Here is a 13,275-nt window from a genome sequence, read left to right on the forward strand (position 1 = left end):
GCTGTAATTTCCTGTAGGGCTTGTTGCTCTTACCCTCAACCTGGACAACAGCATCCAACTTAAATCTACGTTGTGAGGGATCCAGGGTTGGGTGTTGGTGTGTGTTGAGGTGGGAGAGGCCGGCGTGTGGTGGAGGGTGGCATGGTGTAGCGCCCAGCCGCTTCTGCACCGCCTGTCTGGGGCGGTGGTGCCGGGGGAGGGAAGCTCCTTGGTCATATCTAGAAGGGGGCATCTGCTGTCTCCATACAGGCCTTGAGCAGCATGGGCCAGATGCACAGCAGCATGTATTAAGCCATAGTCTTTACTTTTGTACATACAGGTTTACAATGCAGAAAAACCACAGGAAAAAGTAAGCCAATCCTTTAATCATGGGCTGATTGCATGACTCCAGCTCTGGGGATTGAAATATAAAATCGTCTATATTGACTCAGAATTTGCATAAACTGTGGACAGAATTAATGTCCTTTGCTGTTTATCCTGGCTATTTCCTTCAGTATGACATTATAGAGGTTAATAACTCTCATTTGCATATGATGTCAAATACTTCCACTCCACCACCCAGGAAACTTTGTTTAGCAGTTTTAGTCATTCATAAACAGGGTGTTCACTGCGTATTTGTAATTTTATTTTCATCAGAAGACTTCTACAGAACTGTTCATTTCAACCAGGCTCCTGGAGCCCCAGTAAACCTCCAAGGTTTACATTGGAGCCTATGAGATCACACCTAGCACAGTATAAAAAAAAAAAAAAAAAGGCCCTATATTCAGCAAGAAATTTGTTTTGTTTGTTTTGGTAAAGGAATAACTAGAGACATTCATAATACCAGTAGTCATTTGTATAGTGTGAGTCAATATGCTTTTATGCAACACACATAGCATGCCTCTATGCAATCACACAATAGCATAAACATGAGGAATCAGAGGAATCACACTCCTGCAGGGCTATGATCTCATTGGCATTACAGAGATGTGGTGGGATGGCTTCTATGATTGGAGTGTTGGAATGGAAGGATACAGGGTCTTTAGGAAGGACAGGCAGGGGAGAGGAGGAGGGGGTGTCACTCTCTGTGTCGATTACCGGCTGGAGTGTATGGAGCTCTACCTGGGGATGGATGAGGAGCCGACTGAGAGCTTATGGGTCAGTGTTAAAGTGAGGGCAGGGACAGGTGACGTTACAGTGGGGGTCTACTACAGGCCACCTGACCAGGAAGACCGAGCAGATGAGGCCCTCTATAGACAGACAGGAGTAGCCTCACGTTCACAAGCCCTGGTCCTCATGGGGGGACTTCAACCACCTCGAGATCTGTTGGAGGGACAATACAGCAGGTCATAAGCAATCCAAGAGGTTCCTGGAATGCATTGATGATAACTTCATTCTCCAAGTGATAGAGGAGCCTACGAGGAGTGGTGCTATGCTGAACCTTGTTCTCACCACCAACTGGTGGGGAATGTGAAGCTTAAGGGCAGCTTTGGCTGCACTGACCATGAAATGGTGAAGTTCAAGATCCTTAGGGTGGCAAGGAGGGCGCATAGTAAGCTCCCTACCCTGGACTTCAGGAGAGCAGACTTTGGCCTCTTCAGGGATCTGGTTGGCAGAATACTGTGGGATAAAGTCCTGGAGGGAAGAGGGGCCCAAGAAAGCTGAGGTACTCAATGACTTTTTTGACTCAGTCTTCACCAGCAAGTGCTCTAGCCACACCACCCACATTGCAGAAGGCAAAGGCAGGGACTGGGACAATGAAGAATCACCCACTGTAGGAGAAGATCTGGTTCAAGACCATCTAAGGACCCTGAAGGTGCACAAGTCCATGGGCCCCAGTGAGATGCATCCACAAGTCTTGAGGGAACTGCCAGATGAAGTTGCTAAGCCACTAACCATCATATTTGAGAAGTCACGGCAGTCCAGTGAAGTTCCCACTGACTGGAAAAGGGGAACCATAACTTCCATTTTCAAAAAGGAAAAAAAGGAAAACCCAGGGAACCAGAAGCCGGTCAGTCTCACCTCTGTGCCCGGCAAGATCATGGAGCAGATCCTTCTGGAAACTATGCTAAGGCACATGGAAATATATGGAGGTGATTGGTGACAGCCAGCATGGCTGTACTAAAGGCAGATCATGCCTGACAAAGTTGGTAGCCTTCTACATGGTTGAAGCGTCTACAATGTTAAAACACTGGTGGATAAGGGAAGAGCAATTGATGCCATCTACCTGGACTCGTGCAAAGTATTTGACACTGTCCAGCATGGCATCCTTGTTTCTAAATCGGAGAGTGTCATGGTTTAACCCCATCTGGCAGCCAGAACCACGCAGCTGTTTGGTCACTCCCCACCCCTCGCAGTGGAATGGTGGAGAGAATCAGAAGAGTGAAAGTGAGGAAAAACTTCTGGGTTGAGAGAAAAATAGTTTAATAGGTAGAGCAAATGCCATGCAGGCAAGCAAAGGAAAACAAGAAATTCATTCACTGCTTCCCATTGGCAGGAAAGCAGGGCTCCATCACACATAACGGTTGCTTGGGAAGACAAACGCCATCGCTTCAAACCTCCCCCCCTTCTTTCTTCTTCCCCCAGCTTTATATAGAGTATGACATCATACGGCATGGAATATTCCTTTGGTTAGATGGGGTCAGCTGTGCCCCTCCCAACTTCTCATGCACCCCCAGCCTACTCGCTGGGGGGCCTTGAGAAGAAAAGGCCTTGACTGCCTAGCAACAACCAAAAACACCAGTGTGCCTTCATCACTGTTTTTCATCCCAAATCCAAAACATAGCGCTACGCTAGCTGCTAGCAAGAAAGTTAACTCCACACCAGCTAGAACCATGTCAGAGAGACATGGATTTGATGGACAGATCACTCGGTGGATAAGAAATTGGCTGGATGGTCGCACTCAAAGAGATGCGGTCAATGGCTTGATGTCCAAGTGGACACCAGTGATGAGTGGCATTCCTCAGGGGTTGCTGTCAAGTCCGACCTAATTGAGGCTGTTTAACATCTTTGTCAGTGACATGAACAGAGGGATTGAGTGCACCCTCAGCTGCTGAGTCAATGTATCACAAAACGTAGCTTTTTAATAGAAATTATTAGTTGATGAGTCAACAGAATACATGAGTTAGCAGGGAGAAAAATCCGTTCTGAGATCAAAAATGATCACACTTAACATTTTGCCAGAAACGTCTCTGGTAATTGAAACAGGGGAAGCATCAAGCCTACCCTCTTCTGTGCTTTGACCCTTTCTGCACTGAGGTAAAATGGGCCCAAGATAGTGTCAGGCCAGGCCAGGAGTGCTGCAGCAGAGAAGATGGCTATGCAGCATGTGCAGCACCACAGAATTTCAGGCAGCATTTCTAGGTCAAATAAATCTTTTTGAAACATGCTTTTCAGGAACACAACAATCTCCCTTTTGACGGCAGACAATTGTATGGTATCCATTGATCCGACGATGCCTGCAAACTCAGAAAGGTAAGCCTTGCTGCAACCTGCTCTTCAAAAATGGGGTCAAGCCCAAGGGAAGGGGTGGTGGTTGCCTGCAGATGCCTTTTGTGTGCAGTGGGAGGTAAGCAACTCCCTGGAGGGAGGGAGACGACAGCAAGAATTGCTTGCTGGCCTATAACACTGATGTCTGCTGGTTTTGAAAATTTTTGCTTGTTATTAAAGTAGGAGCAATTGTGTGAGGAAAAAATACTGCTTTTAAGTGTTTAATGTAGAACATCTGTTCTCATCCCACCCTGTTTGTTATCAAAGGTGAAATACAAATTGTTTTCTGAGTGTTGCTAACATCAACCCTCTCTGACTCTTCCAGGTCTCCATACAAAGTGATACCTGTTGCCACTGGGCAGCTCTCAGGTAAAACGGCCCTTTTGAACTGAATTTACTAAAGCTGAATCTGCTAACATTTGCACATGGAAATTACATGGCTATAATGCACGAAAGAAAGATGATGGTGTCGTGGTTGTAGCTGTGGCAGAATAAGCAGTGTCTGATTACAGTGTTCTGGAGGAAAGCTAAAAAAAAACAACAACTCCCCAGATTTCAAAGTATTTGAGGATGGGCTGGAATGGCTGGGGTCCGGGGGACTTTCATAGTCCTTAGCTCTGGTCTGACTCAGGACCACTGATGCCCTGGGGAAAGTCTTGCATGGAGCAGTGGTTTTTTTTCAGGCAACACAGAAAGCCTGTCCTGCAGTGTTTTGTTAAACTTGCTCATCTCTCAGCAAAGCTCTGCTGGAAAGTCGAGCACAACATTTGAACCCCGTGTTATTTCCAAATGGCTGAGGAGAGAGCATAATTTCTGTTGTGGGCATGGTAGCTCTAAGTGTAATAAATATTTAAATACACCTGACAAGATTAAAGAAGGCCTCAATGAAAGAACACGTCTGGAACACATTCCCCAGCGTACAGCACCGTTGTACTCCACAGGCAGGACTGAAGTGGCACTTCTACCATTTCTCTTTGCCTGCCAGTGTCATGCTCAGGCCAGTAGCACTCACACACTGGAGCAGAGCATTTGTTTGGGGCAATTCCTGTAGAGTATCTGGCTCACGGTTTCTCTCATCTGTGCAATTCCAGTATCTCCTGCCACTCACTCCAAGGCAGCCTGAGCAAGAGCCCTAGCCTGTACACTGTGGAGCTTCAGGGAGAGGCTGGCTGCTGAGGCAGGGACTGCAGGAGGGTAGAAGCTGGGGACACAGCTTGGAGCAGTAAAATGAGAAGATAGGAGAGACAAGGGGCAAGAGGTTAAGATTATCTTGGAAATGTACACTGCACAGAAAGAACAGGAGGGAGCCAGAATGTCTCGGGCTGGAAAAAGTAGTTTGCAGGAATGGGTGAGGCTTTTAGATTTGGGGCAAGGCAGTTTTGCTGGTCCCAACTCCTCTTCTCGCTAATGCTAGTTGCAGGTCCCACCTCTTCTTCTTGCTTAGGCTCCTGTGTTACTCAAGAAAGCAGTGTCTCACAGCACTGCCTTCTTTTTAGATGGGGAGGCGGAGGGAACCAAAGCCACTCTCTGAGGTACACGTCTGCTGCAGCAGAAACATCTGTAGGAAAAGGTCACAGCAAGGCAGTGTAGGAGGATGTGCGGAGGGGGCAGAGAGACAACAGCAGGGAGCTTGTGCATGCAGAGAGCAGAGACGAACCGAGAGCAAAAAGAACGAAGAAGCTAGGAAACGAGGAAGAACTTTATCACAGTAAGATTTGTTACAAGTCCATAAACAGGTCCCATGACAATGACTGCCGCTGTTGCCAGAAGGAGGGGGTCAAAGCCGAGGGACGCACATGACTGCTAAGGAAAAAGAGTCTGTCTCCTAAACCATTTCCTTATTGTAACAAACTCTGCTGGAACATCACTCTTCCGGTCCAGGAGTACACTATTTGCATTATCAGATCAGAAAAGGTGGGTTCTTAGCTGCAGCCTGTGTCTCTAGCAGCCAGCGTGAGTAACCAGTAGTCATTTGCCCTAAGATGGAGAATCACTAGTGAATGGAGCCAGTGGGGCTCCACCGGGGAATGCCACTCTGTTTTACCAGCTGGGAAGCTGGTCAAAGGGCTTCCTAGAAAATCTGCCTTTTTTTTTTTCCTAACATGAAGCTAACTGTATATTTTTATAAGACCATGTAAGACTTTTCACACTCTCCCAGGGCCCTCATTTTTCACCCCAGTTGACAGCACATGGCTCTGCATTGTGCAGAGTGCAGCTCACTGTGTCAGCAAGGTCTCTCTTCCCTCCCTGCTTTTTATAAAGAAAAGGATTTCCAAAGATCTAAGCTGAAAAGGGCAAAAAAAATTCTGGCCGTAGCTTGCCAAAGCATAAGACAGAGTCTGCTATGGAAAGAGGAGGAGAATTGAACTGAGTGTGATGGAACTAATGTTCCTCAGTATCTGTTTCTCTTTCACATGGATTGTCATTAATCTTAAGCATTCCTGACATTTTGCTGAGAGTAGGAAGAATAAACAGAGTGGGAAATTGTTCCTCTTCATTAAAAGAAAAAAAACCAGCTCTGTTCGAGTCTTCACTTCTTAAACAACTCTGCCTGCGTGATTCTGCTTCCCAAAGCAACTCATCCAAATACATGCCAAAAAAGGGGTCACCCCAATTTTCACAGCAGTGGGAGGTAATGCACCTCTTTTCAGCAGTATCCCAGGCAGCTGGAAAAGAGTGATGCACACTCCAGTGGAACAAAGGCTGTAAAAGGTGGGACTGGAAAATGGAATCCTTTGGGAGGAAAATATAAGCAATGGCTTTTATCCAGCAGAGGAGATATCCACTGGAGTCCTGCTAAGAAACCGTTCTTCATTTCCTGGCCATAGTCATGGGAGAGGGTTGGAATTAAAAAAAAAATTATTATTCCAGTGAGCGTCCGTTGGAGGCAGCGGCGATCGCCATATCACCACGGGGTCAGCTGTCTGTGAGGCAAAGGCAGGGGCCCAGCTGGCCGGCTCTGAGCCTGTGGGGCCATTGCATCATGTGCTGTCCCTCCTCCTGCAGCCCCAGACCAGAAGGCGTGCGGCTATCCGAGCAGAGCATCGAACCCCCTGTGCCAAACCCTTCCTTGTCTCTGGGGTGTTTAAACTCCCAAGCCCATTGAACGGGCATCTTCTGTCTCCTGACAGGGGAAATGCTCTGGTCTGTGTCCTCGCAGTGGAACAGGCTCAAAACTCACAAACTGATGGCTATGTTGTGGCTCTAATTACTAGGGTTCAGGCACTCTGCTATATTGCTGGAGATGCCAATTAAATGAAAAAATCCTACTAGCAGCACACTCTTGAGAAATAAAATTGAAGTCTGTTACATTTCTGATAGTGCAGAGAAAGGAGCTATTGTGGAGCTCAAGTGAGCCTGATCCACCGTAGTCCTAAAGCGGGGGCAAACAGCAAACATGCACAGGGGCTTTTCTACTGCTCCAAAGTTAGGGCAGCAAAGCACACAGGCAGCTGAATGAGCCCTCAAAGATCTCACCGGGGATGTTACCTGAAAGAGCATGACATGTGCCAAGCTCAGACCCAGACCTCTCTGCACCTCTGTCTCCAACTTATTCTGGTGGGTCCATCAATGCAAGCATCCCCTCATCCCTGGTGAAACGGGTGAGGAAACCCAAAGAGTGTGGTGCCTGATCAGGACGGAGGCCAGCACACAGGGACAGCTCGCCACCTGCCACTCCTTCCTCAGCAGCTTCAGCGCCGGGGAAGCCAGCCAGCGTGAGAGCCACTTGGCCAGGCTGAGGCTGTAGGCAGCGACTTCGCCTCCCAATTCACCTGCCGTTCAGTTTTTTGCCTCTTCAACTAACAAGCTATCTATCTAGCACAGAATAAAACCCACGGGTCTACCCAAGGATATTGGTTTGTAGCAGGAGAGCTAGCTCGACCAAGACCTGTGACCTGTGCGGCTGCCTGCTAGAAGGCCCACATCTCAGTGGGTGCTAGCCCTGCCCTGCCCACCGCTGAGCCCACTAGAGATGTGTACAGCTGCACCAGAGGTCTCCGGGAACTGCTTTTTCCCCCTGAATGATAAAACACACAAGATCTTGTGCAGATTGCTATTGGTAAAGTGACAGAAGCTTGTCACTGTGTCTAAATCTTCTTATTTGGGGATCTCTCTCTTCTCCTTGTGGAGGCATATTCACGCACGCAGCTCAGGCAAGAGGGAAAAGGCAGAAACCGTGAGAGAAAAAAAACCCTCTTGCCTGCTGCTCCTTACATGCTTCCCACATGGATGTGTGCCTCGGGATGGGGGGCAACTGCTCAACTGCTTCAGGATTACTCACATAAGCAGGGACTTGCATGCGGCAGCCCAATTTAACCTGAGCTGCCAAGTGAATTTGGCGCTCGGTATGACGTGATTCACAGACGTAGGCTTGGACTTGAAGCACCCCCCCTTCCCGAGGCTTTTGTCCACCTGGCTGTTTGGTGTTTTTTGGTTGTTTTTTTTAAATTCCTCTGACTGCCCAGATCCAAACAAACCGCAGAAAAGGAAATGCAGAGGGGAGCCTGAGCCAGAGGTACAGGCACACGTGAGAAAGAGACCGTGTGGCAGGAATTCACCAGCCTGATGCTGGCAAGGAAAGGCAGACGCCCACGTCCTCGCAGCCTTGCTTGGCCACAGCAGAAAAGATGTGGGGGAGGAAACCAACCTGTCCCCACAATCCCATGCACTCCCCGCTTGCACATCGTTGAGGCTAGCAGGATGGCAAGGGGAACCAGGGAGGATGGGAGGATGGAGGGGGCTTCCTGGCTGTGATCCCGGTGTGTAAGATGGGAAAGGAAGAGTCACCGCCAAGCAGGGCAGTGTGAAGCAGAGGGTGCACACCAGTGGGTTATCAGCCATCTGTGTCCATGCATGCATAACCTGAGCTGCCCCAGCATGTACCTAGTCCCCGTCTGGCAAGGGGAGGTGTGTGGTCCCTGCCAGCTCTCCAGTCTTGCTGCAGTGGGAGCCACAGGAAAAAAATGCTGCCCTATTCCCCCACACCTGCTTTCTGCCCAGACCTGCTGGAGACAGGGCTGCAGGGAGGGAGAGCAAAATGGCTTCTGGCTCTGTGATTCCCTGGCCAAGCTCCTTGTTGAGCTTGGCAGGGGCCAGCAGGCAAGGAGCCGAAGTCCCTGTGCCCGCAGCGAGCGCGGGAATGAGCTGTGGGAAGCCCGGGAATGCCTGAGCTGGCCTGTCCCCTGCCCGGCATTAGAGTATTGCAGCATCTTCTGGAGGGGATTTTTCTAATTTTCATCTGTCAGCTCTAAACCACTCTGTGTACTGTTCAAAATCTGACTTGCTGAACACCTGTATTTGCAAACATTGCACATTCACGGTGCCGATGGGGGATGAGCTGTGAAGAGGGTTGCTTTCGGCTTTTGCCTTACTGCAGCCAGGAGCTGGTGACCCTCAGCAAGGTGCGCAGATTTCCTTTGCCCATGTTACGTGCAGTAGGATTTCCTTTTCCCAGAGGGAATCCTAACAAAACAAATGAAGCAACTGAAGGAAAAGGTAGCTGCGTGCACCTGGGGGATCAGCCCTGCCCAGAGGTATAAAAAAACTGAAGACACAGGGTAATGAAGGGAATGAAAGGACACCTACCCTTTCTGTTTTTCAGAGGAGTGGGAAAGAGAGACTAAATGATGTTGGCGTGATCTCTCCTTTTCTTCAGAATCAGGGGTTAGAAGAGGTCTTCTCCTCAGAAAAGAACAGGGCAAAGAAATGGATCTTTGTCTCTTTAAGATGAGACGAACTGCCACTCTTAGTCATATATCTTTACTGCACCCTAGGGTTATAAAAACATACATCTTCGTTTTGAAAGTCTTTTATTACATCCATAAACATCAGATTGCAGCTGACTGTTCCCTGGATGAGAATGTCCTAGTACTCCAAGTGAGTTTTGACAGGGGGAGGGAGTGAAAGTAAGATTGTTTTTTTTTTTTTTTACTGGAACGGTGTTTATAGGGAACTTGTCAGTCTCTGGCATGCTACAGCCACTGTCAGAGAGCTGAGCGGCACCGAAGTGAGAGGACACGGGTTTCTCTGCTTATTCTCACTGTTGGACTCGGGTACCATCCCAGGTGCTGCATACGGTAAGCTTTCCTCCTGTCTTAAATAGGACACAGCGTTTGCTTTGCTTCAGCGCTTGGGTTTTCAGATGGGTTTTGTCAGAAACCTGAAAAATGGATCTCTGTGAAAAGAACTAATCTCTTCATTTGCTCTACTAGCTGCTCCACTGGGAGTCGGAGTGCAGAAAAAAAAAAAAAGAAAAAAAAAGAAAAAAAGAGAGGGAATTAGATGTGAGACTTTCAGAGCACAGAGTGCTTGCTCCAGTTTAGAGACACAGGGGTAACAGCCAAATTGTTTTGACCAGAAAGGTGAATGCTCTTGACAAGTATTTCTGACGTCTCTAATACCTGAGGAATTGCAAATCCTTTCAACAGGTACAAGAGCTATTATTTAGCAATACAGTGTAAATGCTGAGCTGTATTTCTGTGTAATGTGTTTTGCCTGGGTGATTGCACTCATGAGGCGTCGTGTTCCCTCAGGCAAGTGCAAGAAGTAGCTTCAGAGATGCCACTGGGGTATTTCTGTATAGCGTATAAATGGGTGTCTGTAATCTGCAGCGTGTATATGACAGCATGCAATGTTCCTGTTCCTTGAGCATGAGAGACCAAGAGTACATCCACATTGCAGGCATGAGAACGACTGCAGCACAGTGCAGTTTAAATTAGCTGGTGGGGGAAAGTGGGAGCAATCCCGAAACAGCAGCTCACAGCTCAGCAAAGGGTGATTTATGCTTCCCCTGTCTGTGTGAATACAGTATGGATAGACTGAAAGATGGGAAAAGACTGCTATTGTACTTCTTCTTTCCTAAAGCATTTCCTTCCTTGAAATCTGGGGTCTTGTTTTAAGGACTCGTTTGCTTTTCCCTGCATTAGTGATTGCAATCCTGTGACAGTCTTGGGAAGGGGCTGGGGCTTCACCCATGAAAGGCTGACTTTCCCATGCAGGCTGAAGCACCCGAGCACTGGAGTTGGCAGTGGGAGGTGAGGAGCTACTAGCATGAATGCTCCCACTGCTGCAGCAGATCAGGCAGCAATGGGATCCCCGTGGGATCCCCACAGTGGCTCTGTCCAAGTTATGTTCTCAAGGAAAAAAGGGTTGGGAAACTTGTGCCCTGCTGTGTCCATCCCACGAACCAGGAAGGGCGGACCTCATTCTGCAAGGACAGTGATTTTGGCATCTCCCATTTGCCTGAAGCTTGTGCATAGCAGAACAATCCTTATGAATTTGCACCAAAAAATTGGTCTCCAGGATAAAGTCCCAGTGTAAATCTGAAAGGCAAGTTGGGTTTTCTTGTGTTCACGTTGTTCATGGGCACTCTGGCACAGTGTGCTGATGGTGTAGAGGTGGTCCTTGTGAGCCAGACCTTTCAAAAGCAGGGGGCGATTCTGGATATCCCACCCAAGAAACACGAAAGGGGTCTCCTTTCAAGGGAGTGCTTCCTTAAAACAAGCACCTCTCAGAGATGCAGCACGCCCCAGAAAAACCTTCTGAGAAACCTTGACTGTAATCTGCAGGCAGAGGAAGGCAGGTGAGACAAGGAGTAATTTGCAAACACTGTTACTGTTCAAAGGGCAAGAACAACTTTTTGGATAAATGCCTCACCCTCAGACCTGGAAGTCTGAGGATGCCACTTTGCAGGGGCGTTGAGGGTGTCTTCTTTCCTCTGCCATTTTCTGTTATGTCTCCCTTCTATTTCTTTCAGAGAAGGAAGAATTGTTCCAGAATTTATTAGGACAGATTGCTGAGCAGTTCTCAAGGTAAGAAGCTGAACATAATTATTAATTTAAAATGCTATTTCTTTTATCAGCCTGAAGTGAAATTTTCACAAGAGGCAGAGAGGCATTTAAGATCTCTTTCAAATCCCGCTCTTCCTGCCAAATTTAGGGCTGGTACACACATTATTTCCTGCTGCCGGCAATATGGTAGCTTAAGCCAAAAGTGATTTTGGCAATTATCTTTGATCTAAAAAGGAGATCAAGTAGTAAATATAAATTCTCTTATTGTGCTCCTGCCCTCTTTGGAAGCAAAAGAAATGTTTCTTCATTGAACAGTCAAATCATCTGATTTGTTTCATTTTTCCCTTTATCACCCAAACATATATCTCCTCCAAGAAGATTTCTCAACATCTGTACAGCTGCTTAGTTTATTCTAGCTGGTTTCAATAAGACAGATAATTCCACCACAGCTCAGAAAATCACCAGCATAACTTGAAATAAGGAGGGCTTCAGAGCGTGCAGACACCAAGATGCTGCTGTTAGGCAAAGCATTATCAATTTAACTTTGAATCCCTGGGGGGTACAATAACAAGTCACTGCCGAGCAAGGGGTTGATGAAGTGTTGCAGACCCACAGTACATTCCCAGGACCCTAACAAAATCATTTGTTGTTAATTTTTCTGAAAACTAAACCCAGGTGTATTTTCTGCCCAAATTTTAGCATTTTCATGGAAAATTTTCTTTTCCTTACGGCAACCGTGTTGGACAGATCAGTTCTCTGAAAAATATAGACATTTCTAGCAAAAGTCCTTTGTACCTAGGGTAGGTACGGCACTAAATGTATAACATTAATACATGAGGGTTTTCTTTTCAGGGTTTTTAAAATCAATGAACTGAAAACGGAAGTAGCTAATCACTTGGCAATGCTGGAGAAAAAGGTTGAATGTGAGTGTCCCTTTCTTCATATCGCAGTGGGAACCGGTGTCTCAGACCCCCCTCCCCGCCGCCTCGCTGCCCTCCTTGTACCCGCCACCTCTCCTGCTTCTTACACCCCCTCTGCTTTCTCCAATAGCTCATAATTTGGCTGGCCTGGAGCCCAAAAGTCCGTCGGCCAACCCAGGGTGAGGCGTGGGGACAGACGGCAGGAGCCCATGGTGGCACCCACCAGTGGGGTGAAGCCAAGGAGGGACCGTGTTGCAGGCATCCGCGCACCTCCTGGCCTCCCCTTTGAGGGGCCATTGAGCCCCTCCACTGAGCTTTGGGCCCGGGGGCCATGTCCTCCTGCTACCGTGTCCCTGCAGCAGAGGGTCTCCACCGCCCACCTCCCTATCCCCTACCTCCAAGCCCCCTCACACCCCACCATGCCCCAGCCCCATCTTCCCTGAACCCAGCAAGGGGGGGAACCCCATGCCTCTGCACAGGCGCTCCCCTCACACACCAGGGCCCTCACCACCATTCCCCACTCATGCCCCCAGGCCCTAGGACTGGCTCCTGCACCCTGTAATTAGTTACAGGAGGGTAACGCAGCTGCCTGCCTTCTGCTTTGAGTCGCATGTTTGAACAGGTCCGTCAAACGCGTTGGCTTGCAGAGAGACTTTTCTCCCTTCGGACTTTTATGAAAACAGTCGGGTCAGTCCTTTGCTGCTGACCGAGGCCCGGTGCCAGCGCTGAGACCCCACCGTGTTTCTGCTCGGCGCCATGTCGTACCGCCTCCCTCTGCCGGGAAAGGGCCCGCCATGGGGCGAGGCCGCTCCCCGCCGCACAAACAGCAGCACCAACGCCCAGGCCTTCATGGACAGGCGGCACCTGAAACAACACCTGAAGAAATACAGCCACAGGGCCAAGCAGCGGCTCCTGGGCTGCAAAGACGGGGGGTTCACCCCGTGCTGGCCATACTGGACTTTATTCCTGTATCAGGAATAGCGTGGCCAGCAGGAGTAGGGAAGAGATGGTGCCTCTGTACTCGGCCCTGGTGAGGCCTCACCTCAAGTACTGTGTTCAGTTCTGGGCCTCCCACTACAGGAAGGACATTGAGCTGC

General features: G+C 48.6%; 1 protein-coding gene across 4 annotated transcripts in view; it reads left to right on the forward strand.

Moving 5' to 3' along the window:
• Positions 1 to 13,275, forward strand: part of PDE9A (phosphodiesterase 9A) — a 52,828-nt gene that overhangs the window by 13,031 nt on the left and 26,522 nt on the right. The window contains exons 3-6 of one of the 4 annotated variants that reach the window (XM_074161002.1): positions 3,376 to 3,453; positions 3,794 to 3,837; positions 11,225 to 11,279; positions 12,111 to 12,181. In XM_074161002.1, coding sequence (XP_074017103.1) covers positions 3,376 to 3,453; positions 3,794 to 3,837; positions 11,225 to 11,279; positions 12,111 to 12,181 — 248 coding nt within the window. Of the gene's footprint in view, positions 1 to 3,375; positions 3,454 to 3,793; positions 3,838 to 11,224; positions 11,280 to 12,110; positions 12,182 to 13,275 lie in introns of those variants that run through there. The other 3 variants (XM_074161012.1, XM_074161021.1, XM_074161030.1) reach the window with 3 other exon arrangements.

This window comes from Numenius arquata, chromosome 1 (assembly GCF_964106895.1).
Source record: "Numenius arquata chromosome 1, bNumArq3.hap1.1, whole genome shotgun sequence".
NCBI lineage: Eukaryota > Metazoa > Chordata > Aves > Charadriiformes > Scolopacidae > Numenius > Numenius arquata.